The 21,433-nt window shown below is 38.1% G+C and overlaps 1 protein-coding gene across 1 annotated transcript in view; it reads right to left on the bottom strand.

Annotated features, from left to right (window-relative positions):
- usp43a (ubiquitin specific peptidase 43a) overlaps positions 1 to 21,433 on the bottom strand; it is a 59,066-nt gene that overhangs the window by 8,253 nt on the left and 29,380 nt on the right. The window contains exons 4-12 of the mRNA XM_086083390.1: positions 19,612 to 19,704; positions 17,442 to 17,577; positions 17,140 to 17,284; positions 12,907 to 13,063; positions 12,124 to 12,235; positions 8,603 to 8,706; positions 5,522 to 5,599; positions 5,229 to 5,358; positions 1,225 to 1,344 (exon numbers count right to left, since the gene is read on the bottom strand). Of these exons, the coding sequence (XP_085939516.1) occupies positions 1,225 to 1,344; positions 5,229 to 5,358; positions 5,522 to 5,599; positions 8,603 to 8,706; positions 12,124 to 12,235; positions 12,907 to 13,063; positions 17,140 to 17,284; positions 17,442 to 17,577; positions 19,612 to 19,704 (1,075 nt within the window). The remainder of the gene's footprint in view (positions 1 to 1,224; positions 1,345 to 5,228; positions 5,359 to 5,521; positions 5,600 to 8,602; positions 8,707 to 12,123; positions 12,236 to 12,906; positions 13,064 to 17,139; positions 17,285 to 17,441; positions 17,578 to 19,611; positions 19,705 to 21,433) is intronic.

Raw genomic sequence — 21,433 nt, 5'->3', positions numbered from 1 at the left:
AAAGAAGCTACAATTTGCAGATGATATTATAAAGGAGAATAATAAATAATTTATGATATAAACTGCAAGGACAACACATTTATCAACTTAAGCTGTTGATGATTGCTTTAACTACTCCTAGGGAACTTACCAAAATCCTTTTTTTCCTTCTCAATAAATATTTAAAAACAGTTAATTACTTTTCCGCCTTAATAGTTACATACAGTACACAGTCAATTTTGTATAGTAAATTATACTCTAAAAAGACTACATTGCACAGGGAAATATTGATTTAATACGGTTTATGTGTTCCTGTTTTGTTTTTCATGAATGGCTTTGCAAGTAATTATAATTTTTTTTACATCAACTAAACTTCTCTTTTGGCAAGGTCTCCTATCTTGCCCACAGTAAGAACCTTGAAGCCTTGACAACCAGCTAGAAATGAATGTCAAAAACAAAAGAGGCTTGCTGTTCACACAATGACAATACAGCCAGTCCCATTTGATGGCCAGCTTGTTGAAACCGTGGAAGCCTTCAAACATGCTGGTACAGTCCTTCAGTCACTTGACATTCTCTAAAAAAAACCCCAGCTTTTATCTTTTAGAAATGCTCACAGCAACTCAGTCAGAAGATTAAGGTGTCCTGGTGTGACATATTTTAGAGCTTGCGTATCGTGCACATATGATGTGTCTTGGCATCTTTGCTTGACGAGGTGGAAAGCTCAGAGAATTCTGGTGGATAGATTTTTCCTCGGTCTTGTCAGTTTGAGCTTTTGAAGTCTGAGAAACAGCTCCTCTGGCCAACGTTACTTTAAACAAATCTGTTCTAACAAATGCTCTTGTGTTCCTGAATTTGACAAGTGTGCCATACACACACATATGGCTCTACCTCGATGTTCTACTTATTTTACCTCTACCTTTATTCATATTCTTACGGGATCTTACATTGGTTTTATAGATAACATAGTGGACATCAAAAAAAAGATTTTACTCAGTTCTATTCTATGATAGCATCAGAGTTGAAATGGGCTAAGCAGTTCCTATAACTGTTTAATATACATAGTATAGAATAAAATATATTGTTCATATTACCGTTCCTCACCCTATCCTGTTAAATGGGTTTGAGCAAGTCACCTCTTCTCCACTTTTGCAAGAACTGTGACTAATAGCTCATTGACTTGTGAGGCTTTAAAAGATGTGTAATGAAACCTACGCTGGTGTGCTGTGCCACTTCCATCTTGCATACCTGTCGGAAGCGCTTGAGGTGAAGGATAAGTATGTCAGGCAGCGTCCACAAGCTCATCTTCACCATGCCTTGCTGCAGTTGCTTACAATGGGGGCACTTCCAGGCGTCATCTGGGGCCAGCTGCAATCAATTCAATGACCCTTCAGTGTGACATGTTTTCATATAGTTGGTCCAAAAGTATTTGGACAGTGACAGTGAGTTTTTACCATTTTATACACCACCACAGTAGATTTGATATGAAACAAACAAAATGACATTTTTATGTAGACTTTCACCTTTTAATTTTTGAAGGGCTCAAAAGCGTTTGGAAAAAATGGCCGCCTAAAGATTGGAAGCCATGGACAAATATTTCACAATCCATAGATTACACACGCACGCACGCACGCACACACACAAAAAAACGCTGTACATGAAATAATTTGGGATTTAAAATATTAATTTTAAAATCTTAAATCTGTTTAATAAGTGAAGTCTATTCTATATGTATTATTAAATTGAAGTAACCATCTGCCTCCAAGTAAGTGAAAACTAATTTCAGCTCAATTAAAGCCCGATGACCTATCATAGCACTGAGGATCTCACATTGCAAATTGTAATTAACTTTTAACATCATTTCAGGGTGGAGTAAAGTTAAATTACGTGCACTGCTGTATCATCAGCAAGATGTCATTATGACTACAGTATAAGTTGTGGTTTACTTAGACTAGACGTGCTTTGCTTTATTTGACCCAACAGGATACATGAAATAGAAAATGGATGGGTAGATTGATACAGTATATTTTATGTTAATACAGTATACTATACTTTTTTGTCTGATGATGAATATAATAAACAATGTCTGGATCCATGTGTAAAAGTCATCTGTGCCTTCAGGCAACTTTGCTTTTAACACAACTTATCTCCATAATAAAATCAAAATAAAAACAAAAACATGAAACTGACATTTTTGTTTTTCAAGGCCTAGTATAATACAGTGAGTAGATAATGAAAACAAATAATAAAAGGACAGCATAGCTGGAGTGGAAGATGTACGATGTGGTGCCAGGTCTTATACGGGCTGTAATAATCCTCGGGAGCCTGACATCAAAAGCACTTCCTGATAATTCAAACTAGCTTTGGCTTATTGAGAATGACGGAATCATTTGTTGAATAAAGATGAATGCTGTGATATATGCAGAGAGGTGACGGTAGGTGCTTGAGAGTTTTGTCAGAAACTAAAATGCAAATAAGTGACAGCATAGATCAGAGCAAGACTCCATTGTTTCACTTGCACAAGTTCCACCGTGATAACGTTCCAGAAAATGAGGAAATCGCAAATTTCTGTCTTGCAACTAGGCAAAGTGCATTGGAATGTTGCTTGAATTCTGACTTTGGATGGGGGAAGGCCTTAATTTGCCTTTTCAGAATAACATTACTGTGCTGCATTACTTTTGTACAATTGTGCCACAAACCCTATAAATTCGATTAACTGGAAATTTCTCACACAAGTTGAGCTCAATGTGCTCAACAAACCATACACTCGGACTTGTGGGGATTCAATAGCTACAGTTAGAGTACATTTGCATATACTCATTTATGAATTTCATTACGAGACATTAGGGTAGGGACGAGAGAAGTCTTGAACATTTGAACAAGATTGATAAGAAAAAGGGGGAATTAATCAAAATGTCTCAGCAGGAGTGGGGATGACCATTTAATGTCCAGTAACTCGTTGACATTCATCCAGTTATTATAAAACTTGTTGTAAAATGTCCCGCAAGGCATTTTATCCCTCTCATAGAGGGCGCTACAAATACCTAAACCTTGCTAATCCACTCTAAAAAGCAGTGATTAAAAGGCGCCTGATTTGCTTGAAATGTGACACTCCAGCTCAAAAAAGCTTGAAGACCACAAACTGTGACAAGCAGGATGCGGCTGTTTGGACAAAAATATGTCGTCAACAGACAGGTAATAAATTGGTTACTGAGGTCATGTAGTGACACATCATTAGTTCCCGAAAAGTGACTGGATGGCAAAGGTTTTGGTTCCCCACTGCCATGTTCTAACAGTTTGCTTTCAGCACTCCAGAGGTTGTAATTTTAAATCATAAATAATACATCATTCGTGGACATACAGTCTATGCTGTGTGGGAGGAAAAACAACATTCTCGCCTTACTTTGTCCTGTAAAATGGATCTTTCTCTTGCATGAAGTAAACATGAAATTTTCTCCATCGTGTTTCTGAGTTGAGGAAAATATGGGGTAGGAATGAAGAAGAAATGTCCTCTTTTCATCTCAAGAATAAGCAAAGTATTTATTTTATCCAAGCTGTGCACAAGAAACAATGTTCACCTGCATTTTACTCGCAGCAAAAAGATCAAAACAAATACGCAAAATAATTATTGTGGAGCTGCTGCAGAAGCTTCAACTGTAACTGTTGCTTTAGTTGAATACCCTTGGGAGTTTGTGGGTTTTAGTTTAAACTTTTCAGTAAAGGAAAAAAAAACAAAAAACGCTACGCTCTAATGAGCTGTGAAATATCATTTCGGCAACAGATGGTAAGACAGCCAATGCTTTGCATAATGAAGGTTAACATGCACTACTTAATGGTAATATTGCCCTTAAACGTTCATCATCGAGAAGCGTGTTGTGTCCAGCGGACATCATCCAACTGCAAACCATATGTACCATGAAAAAGAAGTTGAAATTATTCGTTGCAAGAAAGAGGACATTCGACGGAGCAGATGCAAGGTCGGCTGACCAACACAGCGGCTGTCAAACCGACATCATACTAAACATGAGTCGCTTTGTGATGGAAAACATACAATTGTTTACGGTTACTTGGAACAGAGTATACATGAGCATGAACCACATGCTGCTTCACCAAGTTATGATAACATTATCTGATATTAGGCAGCAGCCTGAAAGTTGTGGTTTATGTAGATGTGATGCTATATTTTAAAACTACTGTAACATTTTACAAGAAATGTTGATTTGAATTGTGGTCAAACATTTGTACTTTTTACTACAAATTTGTATTAGTGTCTGGTTGTCTGGCTGTGGTATTAGGCTGTACCTATTGAAGCAGGTAATGACCGTAAAATGTAAAAATGATGCAATTTCTAGAATTCCTTCAGAATTTTAATAATGAAAGTAGTTGAAAGCACAATTGGGGTAGAGTTACATGCTTTAACTAGAGGTAGGGCTGGTGAAGAAAAGAAAGAAAAGAAGTCAGAAATCTGACCAAACTGAGGGAGATCGAATTATCATGTTTATTATTTTTTCCATGTTGAGATCTGTACAAGAACGGTCAGGAAATCTAAAACAACAGAAAATTGGGATATAGCTGTGGTTCACACGACAAATAGTTTCTATTTTATTTTCATTTCAAGGTCAAATTCAGTGTTTAAATGATCCCTTTCAGTTGGAGAAATTAAACACTATCATTCTGATTGATATCATTAATTCCATTAATTGAAGCTTCATTCAGTGAGCTTCTTTTTTTGGGGGGGTTAACTCTTATTTCTAAAGGAGGGAGAAATCTCGCTAAGCGTGAAGAGAGAAGAATAACATACAGTCGATTTAATGAGACTAAAGCCAGCATGAACTGTCGTGCAGTGACCGAGGTTTGGTAACTAGTTTTTAGGCAAATTTACAAAAAAATTTGAATTGTCGTTGAATAGCGTTGCATCATTGCAGAGGTTGAAGTTGAGTGCATGTACATTTTGGTGACAATTTGTGGCATTTTGGGTCATTACGCTACGTTTAGCTTTTGCACATGAGTTCACATATGCATAATATATTGTATTTTACAATAAAACTTGACTATATTTACCATTTAATATGAGCTTGTGGCTAGAAAGCAAAGTGTGGAGAGTCTCTGTCACCAAATTTCACAAGTTCAGTCAGTGGAGAAAAGCAAGAAGTGGGCAAAAAACAGTCAAACAATGACATACATGTTTCCAGCAGAAAGTGAACCACAGTTAAAATGAAGCATATTGTTTATTTGAAAATGCTAGATCTCACCTGCTCTTCTTTGGTGTACAGCTGGAAACACTGGTCCAGAGTGCAGCTATGTTGCTGAAGATGCTGCTGCTGCTGGTTCCTCACACTTTCAGCGTCTTGAACAACTTCTTCCTGGATGCTGCCAAACAGACTGGAGCACACAGGCGTTGTTGTTGTCACACTCCTAATTTTGCTCTCAGGCAGGCAATGACACGTTTTACCGGTGACAAGCGTAGGCAGACACTTGCTGAAGAAGATCTAGATTGCTATAGAGTTTGTGCATCCCACCCTAACTTGGCGGTTGTGCTGCTTACCAGTCTTTAAGCTTGTGCTCCCACTCGATGACAATCTTCACGTGTGGTGGTTCCCCGGGGCCACAAAATTTCAGTGCTCTAAAACGGAAATGCAAATAGCAACAAGTTAACAGTGATACCGTCAAATGTGAATGCCCCAAATGTCTTACTGTTTGGAGTTCAATGCATTTTCATACTACAGTTCCAAGGAAAGATTTATTAACAAAACTAAAATTGAATTTCAAAGAGATTTCAGCAGCAGTCTAATTCCATCCTAATTTTTTTTTTAATTGAATTGAAATTGAAATTCTTGAACTTCAGAGGAGAACTTATATGCTTGATGTGCCGGTACTTCACGTCACATTCCCTCCCTGGCTTATTAACCTTTACAGCAAATCATCGGGGAACATTGGGACATCGTTTTCACACCATCGATTGGCTATAAAACAGTCCAGACCACACAGAGCAGTTCAACTCCTTTATCTAATCAAGAAAAAAAAGAAAAGTTGTACAACTGTGAAACAAATGTTGTGACATTTGCATAATCAAAACGATTCCATGGCCAAGTAGCGTGTATTGGGAGCAAGTTGTAGGAAAATAAGCATCGTTATTGTTAAAGTATTTGTGTTTGACATTTCGCCAGCGATTTTTTTTTTTTGGGTGCAATACATTTCAGGGCCTCAAGGGATTTTGAATTGATGACAAGTTTCTTACACACACACACACACACACACACACACCCACAACCCCCCCCCCCCCACACACACACACACGCACACACCTTTGTATCATCGTGGGGATACCTAATTTCCCATAGCCCAGCCATAAAAAAATCATTGCCTACCCCCATTCCTTCCCCTAACCTCAACCATAATCCAATTCAAACCAAAACTCTAAAAGCAAATCTTGACCCTCAAAAAGAGGTCTTAACTTGTGGGGATCACCAAAATGTCCCCACGCGTGTATGGGCTCCACAATGTAGCAAAGACGCGCACGCACACACACACAGCTGTTTGTCTAGTTAATATGCCAAATCACATGGCTGCCTGGGCACAAAAGTGTTGAGATCCTGATGGTCCCATCAAGGAGGCAATCACCCCCCCCGAGCTGGTATTAGAGGCAACGCTTCTCGCATTGCAGTATGCCTGCAAATTGCGACAGTCCAAAGAGTCACCTCCTTTACCTTTTTTGAATGTGACACTTTGGATTCTCTACTCAAACCGCTGCTGTTGTGCTCACTTAAGAAAGCCCTTTTATGCCTCAATGTCAAAAGAAAGAGAAAACATGGCTTGCAAATACAGACATTCAGTCTTAGATGCAAGTACCATGAAAAGGTGCGACCTTTTTTGCAGCTCGTTGGCAATGATTGGTACTAAACTCTTCGAAGCCGCTCTCAAGTAGTTTGCACTGAGACTTGTGCAATTATACTCAACACCAAAGGTGCGCTTATCTTATGATCGTATTGATATTCAGCACCTGCTTTCACGACTTAGCGAAGGCCACTGCAGCAAAACTCCTTTAGAAAGTAGTCATTTACTTCAAAAAGTTATTTTAGATGTCATGCAGAGCAGGAATTCATGTGCATAATGTAAACTTGTGAATCGTATCGCACCCCATGCGTCGAGATTTTTATCAAATTGTCTTATTGGAGAGATGCACACCTCTAGTTTGTAGTTTTTCACTTTTTCATTTAAGGATAGGTATGCTTATAATTATTTTTAGGCAGCATGTGGCCTATTTAGATTGTTGCCCCATTACTTTTCATGTAAAAAAACCCACCGTTCTTAGTTTAATTTTCAGGTTTTCTTTGTTTAGTTCTTGTCTGTGTAATTCCATACAGTCACACAGACACTTTAATAAATACATTTCAGAAGAGCCTCAATTCCGTATTACATAGATTCAACACTGAATTTTTGTTCAAATTTTCGCAGCAGCCTGAGCCACCGGCTCAAAGCAGGATAGATCCCCCATGTATTCTTGTTCATTCCAATCCAAACGCAGTAGGACCTCCTGTTGCAGCCCATCTCCTCCATAGTTTATGTGCTGAGCATTGCAGGTGCCCTTTGGCCCGACTAAGTAGTTATTTTAGTTCACGATTTTTAGCCAGGTATTCCTTGCCGAAAAGACACATACAGTACTGTAATTGGGACCAAGATGGAGGACAATCAGCATCATTATCGTCAAGGTTTCTGTTATTCTCTAAAGTACTTTGTCATGTTATTGGTTCGGGGAAAATAAATCTATTATAAATGTAAACTAAATCTGAAAGAAGGCAGCAACTGTAGTTTTGTATTTCTGAGCAGTAAATTGGTGTTGTCACAAAAATACAAAAATTCTGACTGAATAAAAACTTCAACTTGTTAGTATTTCTATGAAATAATATTAGCCAGGGGAAGATATTCAAGAAAAAAACATTTACCTATCTTCTTTTATTTTTTTAATTAGTATTTTTTAATCAAATAAGATACAATTTTTTTTTTTTTTTTCCTTTAAGAGCTCAGTATTGTTCATTCGGAAATGTCATCATCATTGCTAAGATACAAATTTAACACAGTAGCTCAGGTATTGAAGTTGACCTTGTTTAAAGAAAATAATTTTCAAAAGAAAATTACTGTCAAAACGTAGGTGTGAAAACCAGCACACATTTCTCGTTCTTCCTCTCTGATGTATTTTTTTGGACACTTCTTTGGTTCTTTGCCAGGGAAACGGCAAATGTCGATTGAGTGCATCTAGGACCACAGAAGATGACTGATGTGCTCAACACTCAAACACAAACGTTCTATTTGTCAAAGTAGACAAGGGATGGCAAGGTGACCGTGTGATTGTTACCACGGCGGAGTAGATTCATAGAGGCACTTACTGTGGATGTAAAAAGTCTTCGCAGCACACATAATGAAGTACAAATAAACAGCTGCGATATTGTGGGTGCACAATTGTTAACAGCCTCTTACAATTAGACCTGTATACAGAATTAACCAACCACGTTCAAATCTATCTATCCATAGGCACCTTCAGTAAATCATCTATTTGAGAAAATTTTGTTTTTGTTTTGGCACCATCATATATATGGGTGCTTGTGTATACAAATTGTGAGACTCGTACCTGTCAACGGCAGGGTGGTGCAGTGGCCTGCTGTCTTGAGGTGAAAGGTAGCTATTAGATGCCGATCCTCCCACCACTCTGATCTTAAACAGCACTCTGGCGTTCTGCAGTTAGAGGCAAACTGATTAGTACAGCTAATATATATATTCAGACATTTTGCATCTAAGGGTGCCTCAAGCCACCTTTGTCCTATAGTTAGCCTACAGTCAACATAATATTGTCCGGATAATTGAGCTTGTTTGTCGTTACTTAGTTGTAGCTTCAGAACAGATGTTAACAATGCCGTATGACTAAAATAATGCATAAAAAAACACACACACACACACACACTATGTTTTCCATTTATAGTAAAGGTGTACATTGCCTTCTGCAAGACTGAGTCACATTGAATAAACAATAGCTCTTTAATTTACATTAACGAGTATTACGGTACACACACATAGCACCATTTGGCACATTACTCGTTTTTTATTATTGTTATTATTATAATAAAGTTGTTTTGATTGTGAGAAGCCAAAATTTAAATAAATAAATTTCAATTAATTGCCAAGTATGCACCATTTATTCTTTTATTCATTTTGATATGAGTGATCTTAAATGTGAGCAGGTAAGACTGATTTGTTTGAGTCTTTGATCAAATGTTTTGAAGCACTTTGTGTTGCTTCTTAAGTATGAACGGTCCTGTATAATTTAGTTTGTATTGATTTGATTGATGATGAATAAAAGGCCTGTTTTTCAATGGCTGGTGATTGGGCTACATTTGCCCAAGCATTTTGGTCGGTTTCATTTAAGCTTTAGTCTGCCTGTGGCGACATATTACGCAGAGCGAGCGGGTTTAGCAAAAAAAAAAAAAACATACATGGACAGCTGCTACTGTCTAATTATTTGCCCTGTTCACCCTTTTCAAGAAGCTCTCTAAAAACATAACTTTTTTTTTTTAAACCAATTTTTGCTATATAATACTTTTTGTTCAGTAGCTCGGTGTGGCCTGCTACCAAATGGCCTGCTGCTCGGATTTGGTCCACTGCACGGACGTAGGGGACCACTATTTTCCAGGACACACATGAGCAGTTATAAAAAGGAACTAAGTGAAGGTTTGAATCGTTGCTAAGACATCATTTTAAAACTCCACAAAGCTTCGGAGAAGAGGTGAAAAATAAAAATATTTGTGAAGGAACAATATTTACTTTCTAGTAGCAATTGAAAAAACATTTTTGGAAAGAGCTTATTGACTATACTTTACATGCCAGCAGTCTATTCTGTGTTGAAAAAAACATTAAACTTGAAGTTGTAACTCTGCAAGAAAACCTCTGGGTGGTGCCAAAACACCTCATAAATGAGAAGAAGCCATGCCAGAGTCAAAGCACTACATACAATTCTTGACTAGACCAGAAGGAAAACGCCAGGTGGCAATGCAACTATAGCATCACCCCTACTATTTCATTTCATTATTTAAAAGAAAAAGAAATGAAAGGGGACAGAAAGAAGAAAACGTGTGATATCTGCCCCTATTTAAAAAAAGAAAAAAAGGTCAACACAAAATAAATGGCAGCAAACAGTCAAGACACTTTCAGAGTAACAATGAAACAAATAATTCAATAGAATGACCTTGTGCTAAATATATTTTTCCAGTAATTGTGCTTTTATACATGAAAAAAAAAGTACTGAGATGATTTAGTTTTATAATCCAGATTGTTCCACAAACTGACACCTTGAGTTGAAATACATCGTTCTTTTTGTTTTGTTATGTATTTATAGGTTTGGAAAAAATATCCATCATCACGAGAACCTACTCATTTTGTTTTCATAAAGAGGGAAAAGGAAGGTCAAAAGTTTTGGTTACAGCTACGTGTAAAGAGTTCACTAAGCAGGCAGATCAGATGCAAGTTGGTGCTTATTGGTCGGTGTCAAGTGCAAATTTAAAACAAAACAAAGCAATCAATATGAGCAGTATTATTCTTTACGGCTACAGTCCTAAAAATGAATTTAATCACTAAGTAACAATTGAATTGACTTTGTCCTGTACCAAACAAATCATGTGAGTGACTTACTGTGGCAACACCTGTTGGGACAAGCCAAAAGCCACGACTGTGTTAGAGCAGCTTTATGTTCATTTCAGTTTGGTCTGATTATGTGCTTGGAGGGTAGTTGTGACGCAAGGTGCCTTTTTGTTCATTTTACAAGAATAGAAGGTGTAATGCAGTTTGAATGAATAAAACAGGAGCTTAATGACAAGCTATAAGTCACTGTGACCACATACTAACAATTAGAGGGACTCACAAGTCAACAGTGCAATCATTTACTCAACATGTGGTAAATGATGGCTTGGGAGTTTTGTATGTTGACTCAGTTATAAAATTAAGAAATAAAAATGAACAGAAAATATGTGGAAATTATAATGAATTATACAGTGGATTATTGAAGTGTTTTTTGTTTTGACTAAGTGTTTATGAATTTATTTATGACCCAAATTAATTCTGATGGATATGACAGCTAAATATCCCCCAAATCAAATGCTACTTAAAAAAAATTGTTTGCATGGTATTTAAAAAGTTTTATGATGGCAAACATTTACCAAAATTGGATTTGATTTAGAATTTCCCAATAGGAACTAAAGTAATCCTTTAAGCAGGGGTGTCAAACTCGTTTTTGTCACATTGCAGTCACAATCTCCCCTCAGAGGACCATTACTACTGTGAAACCAAATAAAAGTTTCATCTCATATCATATTATTACTAATACACAACAAATTGCTGAATAACTAGTTTGGAAATTGAAAGTGACGGATAATAATTTGGTCAACTATTGTTCAAGTTACTGTAAAAAGGGTAACAAAAAAAATATGCTTGCAATATCTCAATGTCATGTTTATTTTAAAATGTTGGTTGGTGCAGAGGATTTGCTTTTGCGTGCCACATAAAATGATGTGGTGGACCGGATCTGGCCTCTGGGCCTTGAGATAGACACTTGATTAGCAGGGCCAAACTGTTGCCGTCATAAAACCTCTTAATGGTCCAAGCAATGCTTTAAGTAACATGTTTAGTTATAACAGTATTCAACTTTAATTTAGGATGAGGTGGAATGGACTCAGTGACACATGGCTGCTTGGGAGGTGTGTTTCTTTACGTAAAGAGTACACACTGATTAATTTTCAGTGTTCATTACATACATGGTTTTGCTTTTTAAAATCCAAATTCCAAATTTCATTTCCATGCAGTTATCACATCTTTGGTGGTATCCCCCCCCTAAAAAACAAACAAAATAAAAAAGCTTTAGTCTCAAAGGATTAAGTGTAAATTTTTGTGTGACTTATTTTTTGTCCGCCAAACTGTATCACCTCAGTGCCATTCCACTCGAGTGATTCTATTTTTTATTTTTATTTTTTAAATACGAACAAATCAAAGAACACCATTTGTGTTCAAGTTCCAGGAGAGTCCACTGTAATTGAAAATCCATCACACTTGTTTTCTGGCTTCAGTGATCCTTGTGGACTAGTATCTACTGGAGCTGATGGGATTTACCTGAGCCTGAGATCTGTTCAGCATCAGATAATAGAGCTTGGTGAGGATGCTCTGCTGCAGCTGCTCCCAAGAGAAGCTCCTGTCTTCCAGCATGAGAAATGGCGGCCCAAACCTTATAAGAACAGGGAGGAAAAAAGAGCAGATAAAAATTGCCCTGAGGAATATAGAACTCGCATCAAAGCAAAAAACGGTGGACCTCTAACCGGCATGGCACCTCCGAATAGCTATTGATGTCACGACCCTACTAGCAAAGTCAGCAGCCAGGAGAGTCAATGCTGCATTCAGTAAACATTATCAAGGAAAAATGGGATGTGGCGAACTGAATGAGCACATAACTGCAAGCAATTACTGTGAGCAGAGTGAGTGACGGTGACACCTAGTTAAATCCGTCATCCACAATCCAAAAGGAAAATAGAATAATGGGCTTGAAGGGGAAATTGCACAGTCATTTGTACACAATCCATCCTAATATATGTCTTGGCTTAGAACTGAAATAATGGAATACACTATAGTACTTCTTTTTTTCCCCCCATTTGAATTTACAGACATAGAGCCCCATAGAGCCAAATGATTGAGTGATTTCCAGAGCACGACCATTTAATTCTGATTAATTCAGCGATGTGCAAAGGGCTCATCATTAACTTGTAAATTATTGCTGGGCATTTCAAAAGTGACATCTCTGATTTTCCCGTTGCCCGAAGCCCGGTGTGCTCGCACCTCAAAATATTGCTGCTTTGTTGCATAACAGGAATGCGAAAGTTGGTTTCAATATCCATAGCTCACCTGACAGCCTGCTGACCACTTCCGGATGTGTTGCAGATGAGGAGTAGAACCTTAGAGGAGCCGCCTTGGTTCAGATACTCAGTGGATACTGTGCCGGATGACGGCAACCTCGCAGCTGAGGAACTGTATGGGGAATTGGGGAGGCTGTGGTGATACCCTGAGGAGAGAAGAGCAGACGACAAATTATTATAGGATTCAATTGTATAATAGGATGAGTCATTCGGTTCCCTTGCAATATAATAATAATAAAAAAAAAAACGATATATTTACTGTATACATACATACACATTTATATAAATATATACACACGCACACACACATATAAAAGCAGAGGTAAAAATGTAACCTAATTAAAAAATCTAAAAACAGTATGATATTCTAAAAAGAACATTAAAAAGTACATAGTGTACATTTTCTTTTTAATTAAGGGATTGACAGTGCAGTGACAGTACAGATCCCATCACTGTATATACGTTTTAAACAAATACAAATACTGTATCCTAATTTCATCGAAAACGGGTAATTACAAAAAACAAAATAAATATTGTAAAATCTGGAGAGAAAAAAATTGTACTGAATGAATAAATAAATGCACAAAAAAAATTGGCTGGATTGATAGTTTCTACTGTAAAAGGTGCAATTGTAATAAAAAAACAAACAATTGAATGTATTTTTAGAATAAACTAATACTTTAAGGAGAACTTGTAATCCAAATTATAAGGGATCTCAATACATGAATACAGGTCTGGCATTTTCCTTATTATCTTTGCAAAGACAAACGGATTGTGCAAGTGCACTGAATGAAGAATCCAGACTGTCTTGTGTTGTCTTGAACAGCCTTGTAAAATTTCCCAGTTACGCCTCAATAGTCAATGCAAAATTGCCTCTTCTGTTTCCACTGTGTGTAACAATAACATTTGTTACGACAGACACTTACATGCACCTCATATACACAGCGCTGAAAATTGGTTAATAGCTTGAGGAGAAGTAAAAGGCCTGATTTTCTGAGAAACACAAACTTGGACTTTACTAGATGATTTCATCCAATTAAACCAATGTCTAATAATTAAATTAAATAGACTTTATGGACATACAGGAATGAGTGGCTGAGTTTGTTGCAGAAGAACCTCCAAAGAATGTTTTATATTTATACATATTTTTATCAGCAATGGTATGTTGGTGGATCATATAGTAATACTGGATATTGTGGATGATGGGGAGATCCAAGTCTCCTGCCAGACTCCTGCCAATTCTCACCTCCTCCTTTTGCCTCCTGCTGCTTGTCAGCGGTGAAGATGAGGTCACACTCACTGGAGCACAAGAACTAGAATGTTGCACTATATCACTGAAGAAGGAAGGACACACCTCGTTTCCGACCATTTCCACACACTCTTGATTGTACTTTATCACAGCACCTAGATGATTCACAAGACTTGATTTGAGTCACATGACTTGACTCAAGTCACATGAATTGAGTCAGAATCAAGTAACTGGTTTTAGGAGTTCGGACTTGACTTGGTATTCATGACTTCATTTATGAAGCACTGAAGGACGTGACTTATAACTTGCTTAAACCGAGTAATGACTTGTTTGAAATTTGGTGTGGACTCTACTTGAATCTCGAAGGTTATAACTTGAGACTTCCTTGCAACACGTGCTGTGACTGAGTGTAGCACTGAAGTGGTGATATTTTGTAGAGCTTTAGTGATGTCAAATGAAGAAAATATTTGTTTCCTCTTGATGTGTTCTCATTTTAGTTTGAAGACTTTCAAAACTTCAACAATGAGCCTAGTGTAATATGTTTTCATGGTGTCTTCTGTATTTTGTGTTATTGGTACTTATGATATTAATTAACTAATTTGATTTAGTGTTAATTGGTTGGCACTTGTCTTTACAGCATGATTGATTTATATTCCATGTGGTGCACGCACTTTGTATGGTTTAATGGTTGTTTTAAAGTGGCAAAAATGCTCCTCAAAGAAAATGTTATTTCGGGCCTTGCCCTCATATTTCTAGCATAAGTGTGCGTGTGTGTGCACGCGCAAGCATGCACATGCATGCCTACCTGAGTGTGTGACAAGTGTGAAAACGACAAATAAATGGAAGAGAAAACCTAAGCATTGGATGGAGGAGAGACTTCTGGCATGATGTGCTTCAATAACTAGTGAGTGACCCCTGACAATAACAATGCGCACACTGACTAAAAATACCCTGAGGGCTGTGAGCTTAAACCCGCATGAATCAAAGGTCAGGGCTGTAAACAAGCATCAATGGCCACAGACCACCTGAGCACTCTGCTGACTGTGAAAAAAGAGATTAGGTAGAGCAAAGAAGCCAGATGCAGCTTTTTCCAGTCCCTCTTTTATCTGATTTTCCATTTCAGTTACAACATTTGATCTTCCATTTTAAATACAAAAATATAAGAGTGTTGCGATGACTTTTAACCACCTGAAATGAGGAAGTGTGTACAATGGTTATTTTGTCATCAGCCAGGTGCACCTCCATCTGAGAATGAGTGTTAATCAGAAGAATGTTGAGGTTATACAAGTATATTCAAGTCTCAAAATCCAAGCTTTAAAATTCTCTAGATCAGGAGTGGGGAAACTCGGTTCTCGAGGGTCTGAGTTCTGCAGGTTTTGGAGGTTTCCTTCTTCCAAAACAAGCTGATTCCAATTAACAGGATCGTTATCAGGCTTATGCAGAGCTTGCTGATGAGCTGATCATACATCAGGTCTGTTGAAGAAGGGAAACATCCAAAATCTGCAGGAATCCGACCCTCGAGGACCGAGTTTGCCTACTCTGCTCTAGATTTTAGAGTGTAGAAAGAAGTGCCATTGTACTACAACACAGTTGATCGAATGAGATTTATTTTTGATTTGTTTTTCTTTTTAAATGCAGCACAAAATGAATCCTCAGGCCAATTTTCTAAGCCTTTTAAGTGCTTAAAAGCAAATTATATCCACCATATTCCCTGCTGACAGATACTGCTTTACTTGTTAACGTTAGATTAGTTTTAGATGTCTGCATTTTCTCATATATATTTTCTCATTTTACGACAGAACATCTACATGACCACAAGCTTCTATTTAAAAGTTGAGTGTGCACCCCGGCCCAAAAATCCTAAAAGGCCCTATCTTGTGCCTCTAATTTGATTTGCAAAAAAAAAAAAAAAACATGCGCTGGAAAAACAACCAATCAAAAGACAGAAGACATGACATATCTAGACACAGCTGATGTGTTGAAGGGGTTCGATTTGCTGCTGCCATTATTACATCTCTGCTTTTTGCAGATGCCACGATGGTGTGGTTCCAGTTGGCTCCATCAAGTTGCGATCTTCAACTTAGAGGTTGGAGAGGTTCGCAGCAAAGTATGAAATGGTTGGGATGAAAATCAGCACCTACAAATCAGAGGCCAGGTTTCTTAGTGGGAAAGCGGTGGAGAGCTCGCTCCAGGTCAGGAATGAGATCCTTTACAGAGTGGACGAGTTCCAGTATCTTGGGCTCTTCTTTACGAGGACGGGAAGGATGGAGCGGGAGAACGACAGTCGGCTTGGTGCCGAGTCCGCGGTGAAATACACTCTGTATTGGTTCATACAAAAACCAAAGCTCGATTTACTGGTCAGGTAAGAGAAGAAGGATGAGAATACTTGTGCATCTTTTTAGGATTTCTCCTAGATGCCTCCCTTGTGAGGTGCACAGGAGTCCCAGGACATGTGGGGGAGATTCTGACTTTTAGCTGTCCTGGGAACATCCTGGAGGAGCTGGATGAAGTGGCTAGGGAGAAGAAGGTCTGGGCTTCGCTTGGGCTCCTGCCCCTCAGACCCGACCCCGGCAGGGTAAGTGTAAGAAAATGGATGGATGGTTGGACACCATGTCTCCCCCGAGCTATTATATTTAATTATTATCTATTTTTACTGTGTCTCTTTTACTGTGTTAAACTTTGTAGGCGTCCATTGAAGTGAGATGTTGTTGGAGTAAAAGCAAAAATAGTCTTGAATGAGGTGACACACCAGGTGGCTTTGAGACACTGAGGCAATCAAAGAAGCTGAGTTGCTTTCATGCATAAAGGAGTACAACAGACGGATAAGCAAGGTGGGAGTTTCATGAATCTGAATGTGTCTGTGGAAATGCTAGTCAATCAAAATGGGGAAAAAGAGAGAGGCGCTACTGGCGAGCATTTGGATGATAAAGGGATGGAGTGATGATGACATGCATATTCTGTTACCATGGGTACCTGAGTGTGGCGCAGAGCCTCCGCGACTGTGCAGAGGCGGAGCTTGAAAGGCGTAGATGACGTCACTATCAGCGATGGCTGTCAGGTCGTCGTCATCTGAGAGAGAACGCTGGAATCCTGTGGAGTACAACTCAGCCAGGATGACCTGCGCCGGGAGAACCAGATGGGACAACACACAAATACTAAAACACATTTTAATTCTACAACTCTTGAGATAATAAAACTGGAGTTAGAGATATTACAATTCCATTGCAGATATCCGTAACACAAATATGAAGCAGTTAGCTGCAAATGAAAAGTACCTGGTCTGGAGAGATGCATCCTTCCTCTGCTACCATGGCTCTCAAGCAGGACAGTGAACCAAAGAGAGGCACAGCAAACCCCACTCGTAGATACCGCTGACCCTTGGTACTAAATACCAGCGTCACACACATTGGCCTGCAAACAGAGCGGCATAGAGCTATTGGCCCTGAAGGATTTTTTCAATACATTTTTATAAACACCACCAGTGTTGCCACAGTTAACTTGGAAAAAGTAAAAGTTACTGATTACCGGTACTTCATTTAAAAAATTATTAAATTAGATTACAAGTAATTATTACTTAGATTCGGCAGATGTCAACAACCCCACTAAACATAAAAATGGTTTTGCCAATAATTTATTGGAAGTGCATTTTTTAAACTGTCCTATAGTTAAAGGCTTTAAAAAAAAAAAACTTTAAAAATCAATCACAAAAATAAAAAACTAAGAAGCCTTTGTTTTCACAGGATTTTTATAAATCAAATGAAAATCTGTTTTGACCTGACATATTTAACCATTAATATACTGTAATGGTCAAACTTAACATTAATAATATACAAAATATAACTATTACATTCTTTTTTTACTGTGTTACATGAACATTGAACTGAATGATAAACTTTTTCATGATTAGAAAAGGGAGGCGTTTGATACACGCTTCAACTAATTGGGGCTTAGCGTCTATTAGAATGATAGCTGCTTCTGTAGGAAATGTAGTCTGTCAGCATTGCTGCATATATGCACAAAAATGAATATGAATTTGTGGCCCTGGAGGACACCACTGGCGACATAAATCATGTTGGCATTTGACTTGGTCGAATCACAACGAATTTAACAAAACATTCCATAAAATTAGGAAGATGTGCCATGTTGTACATTTGAATATGTTTTGATATGGAACACATTTTTGGAGGTATTAGTGTGCTGTTGTACAAAATCCAATTTCACCGGAACAGATAAACTAATTTGTCTGAGTGTGACTTCATATCTAATTGGATTATTCTCACATCTCTTCACAAGTTGACACTAGAATATGTTAGGAGGGAGGACATTATGCGTTGTTGTTTTAATAATGTAGAATGCCGCCGGATGAGACAGCAGTATGAGAAATACAACGGGATGAGACTGCATGATGACTTTTGAGAGCAACAGGAAATGGAGACTCCATCTTTGAACACCTTACCGTATGTCTCGTTATAGCTTTGAGCTAGCGGACTAATATTGGAATTCATCACACCGTTATGTATTCCTAAAAACTTCTTGAATGCTTAGATTCATAGCATCCCACCTCACATGCAGCTATTTGTGCAAAGTGTTTGTCTGTCCTAAGCTCCTCACAACATATGATTTAGTGTGTTACTTGTGGACATTTTGTGTGTGAATATTTGGAGATGATTTTGTTTCCAGTACATCCAAATCCCCTATTTCTAGTAAGCAGTATGGCTTGGTTTTGAATTGTATTATTAGTATTGGTATTATCTGCAGCATACAGACATCAGCGCCCCGCTGCTAGCCTGCTCATACTTTCGGGACCTCAGACTCAGCATGACTTCTACTTAAATACTGCTGCAGCAGGAGCATGGAATCACACCAGCCTGTGTGAGAGCTGCAGTAGCTGTGTTTTGTGTAATCAAAGGGACCGCGTGTTGTCAGAGTGGATGCAATTTTGCCAGTCCCAGTGTGGTCTGTCAGCATGAGGTGTGAAACAAGGACATATTTATTAGGCATGAATGTAGAAAATGTAACACTGTATTAGTCAGCTGTATGCATCTTCTAGCTACACAGCTCGTCATAGTATATGAGAAGGACTCTCTTGGATCATCAATGAATTCCACATATTAGTATAAACTATTAAAACAGGAATTGGGCAAAGTTATATAAATAGGAAGAACCATGGTCTTGGACTGGAATTACACAGCAGGCCAATGCCTCTGTTTGTATGCATTTCAAGTGACAACATGGAGTTAAGCAATAACATGAAAACACAAATTTAAAAACATTTCCCCCAATAATTTGAATGAGGTCATTGTCCATGTAACTCCAATGGCAGCCATCAGCAATTATTTTGCCAATTTGATAACAGACATGGCTCTAATGTATCATATCTACATTTTTATTTTATTTTTTTTACAGTGAGTGTTGAAGGTGGACTTGTGTTTTTCCATACGTTACCTGGTTTGTCGCAGAGGAATGGGTAGTGAGATACATAAAAAGGGGTCAAAGGTGTTGCTCTGCTTAAGGCAATGAGGGCAAGTCAGAGATGACCTGGGGAGAAAAGAAGAAAAGGTAAACAAGATTGGATTTTCATTTCATACAATATTCCTATTTTTAATCCAATAATATAATTTCCCTCAAATATATAGTTAATTTACTCAAACTGGAGATGGGGGAAGGTGTTTATATTCGGGAAGTCCATTTTGTGTTGTATTTTTTTCCCCAAAAATGTTTAAGATTTATACAGGAAATTCTTTTAAAATGTGCAGTAAGAGCCCACACTTCATCTGAGAGAGTTTAATTACTGCTGTTTTGGTTGGCAACAGAGTTAAATCAGACTCTGTATTTAAGTCTCCTACAACATTGTTTGTTCAGGTAATAACAGTTACTCGATTTATTTCCTGATGGGGAAAAAGGAAGCTATAATTAAAATGAGCCAGAATGGGCTGCTGCATGTTACCGGATAATGCTTTTGTCTTTAGACATGGCGAAGCAGCATGTGGTTCATTGCCCAATTTTTTTTCTCATACGCTTTGCTCCAAGAAATAGTCAACAATTGTATGTTTGAGATTGCTGCGCTGATCAGTGTTTAATATAAGTGGGACAGCAGCTGTTGTGTTACTCAGAAGCACTTGCATATTGCATCTGCCCGGTACATTCGATTCTCTTTCTTGTAAGCAATGAAGTAGTAAGACAATTTCGGTGTTTATTACAATAATAAAACACAAAAAAATATTGCCACAGCATAGGTAATTATTTATCTTAGGGGGATGACTCACTCGGCAACTAATTGGGACACGCCATCTATTAGAGGTATGACAACTATTTGAGGAACATTACATTACAGAATTTGTATTTGCCATGACACCATTTTGCCATTACTGTACATCATTTCACTTTTTCTGGTGCATCTGAGTCCACTGTCACGTGGTTCATTTCTTTTAAATCTTGCATGGAAGTGTCCATTAGGGAGTAGAGATCACTTGCATACACAATGTTGGCGCGATGGACCAAGCGATATAAAGTAACAGCACAAAATCCTCTTAAGTATGGTGTCAGCGTGCAAGATAAAAGTTCATAGTCTGGTAATTTGCATGCACCACAGTGTGGATGAGAATCCTTGAATTAGGCCATCTGGATATGCAGTTAAGCAACAAAAACAAACGGGCTGCTGTTCTGATCCTCAACACAAAACACAAACAAGATCAGACAGAGACACTAAGGCAGCGACAACAAAGCGTAGGGGGCCGCAGCGGGGGGCATCAAATATGAACACAACGTTGGTCACGGGACAACAGAGTTGACAAAGAGAGAGCAAAGAGGAAAGTGGAAAAAGGACACAGAAAGTACCAGTGAACTCTTTACACCTGTGGGAAGCAAGCACATAACACTCACTTCATCAATATCATCATCCAACTTTTATTAGAAAGATCCACAGTAATTAGTGATGGTAAATTTACTGAATAAATCACAACGAGTTTATTAAAAATTTAGATTATTATAAACAAAATTTAATCCACAAGGTCAAAGTGCCAAAATGAAAACGCTAACTTGAAGACTCTAGGGGAGGAGCTGTTCATCGTCACCGCTGGCTAATTTAACCCTTATATCCCATCTATAAAGCTATCACCTGTAGGATTTGTGTAATGCAGATCCATGTGGACACACCACCAAATACCTCAAAATTCTGGCCGATCTTCACACAACTAGTAATGTCAAGAGCAGTGAAACTCAGCATGGGGACGGTTGTTATGAACGGCTCACTCAGACACAATTATAG

The sequence above is a fragment of the Leptonotus elevatus genome, chromosome 8, assembly GCF_054856555.1.
Source record: "Leptonotus elevatus isolate MCC_2025b chromosome 8, RoL_Lele_1.0, whole genome shotgun sequence".
Lineage (NCBI taxonomy): Eukaryota > Metazoa > Chordata > Actinopteri > Syngnathiformes > Syngnathidae > Leptonotus > Leptonotus elevatus.
This window is presented reverse-complemented; position numbering and strand designations above follow the sequence as displayed.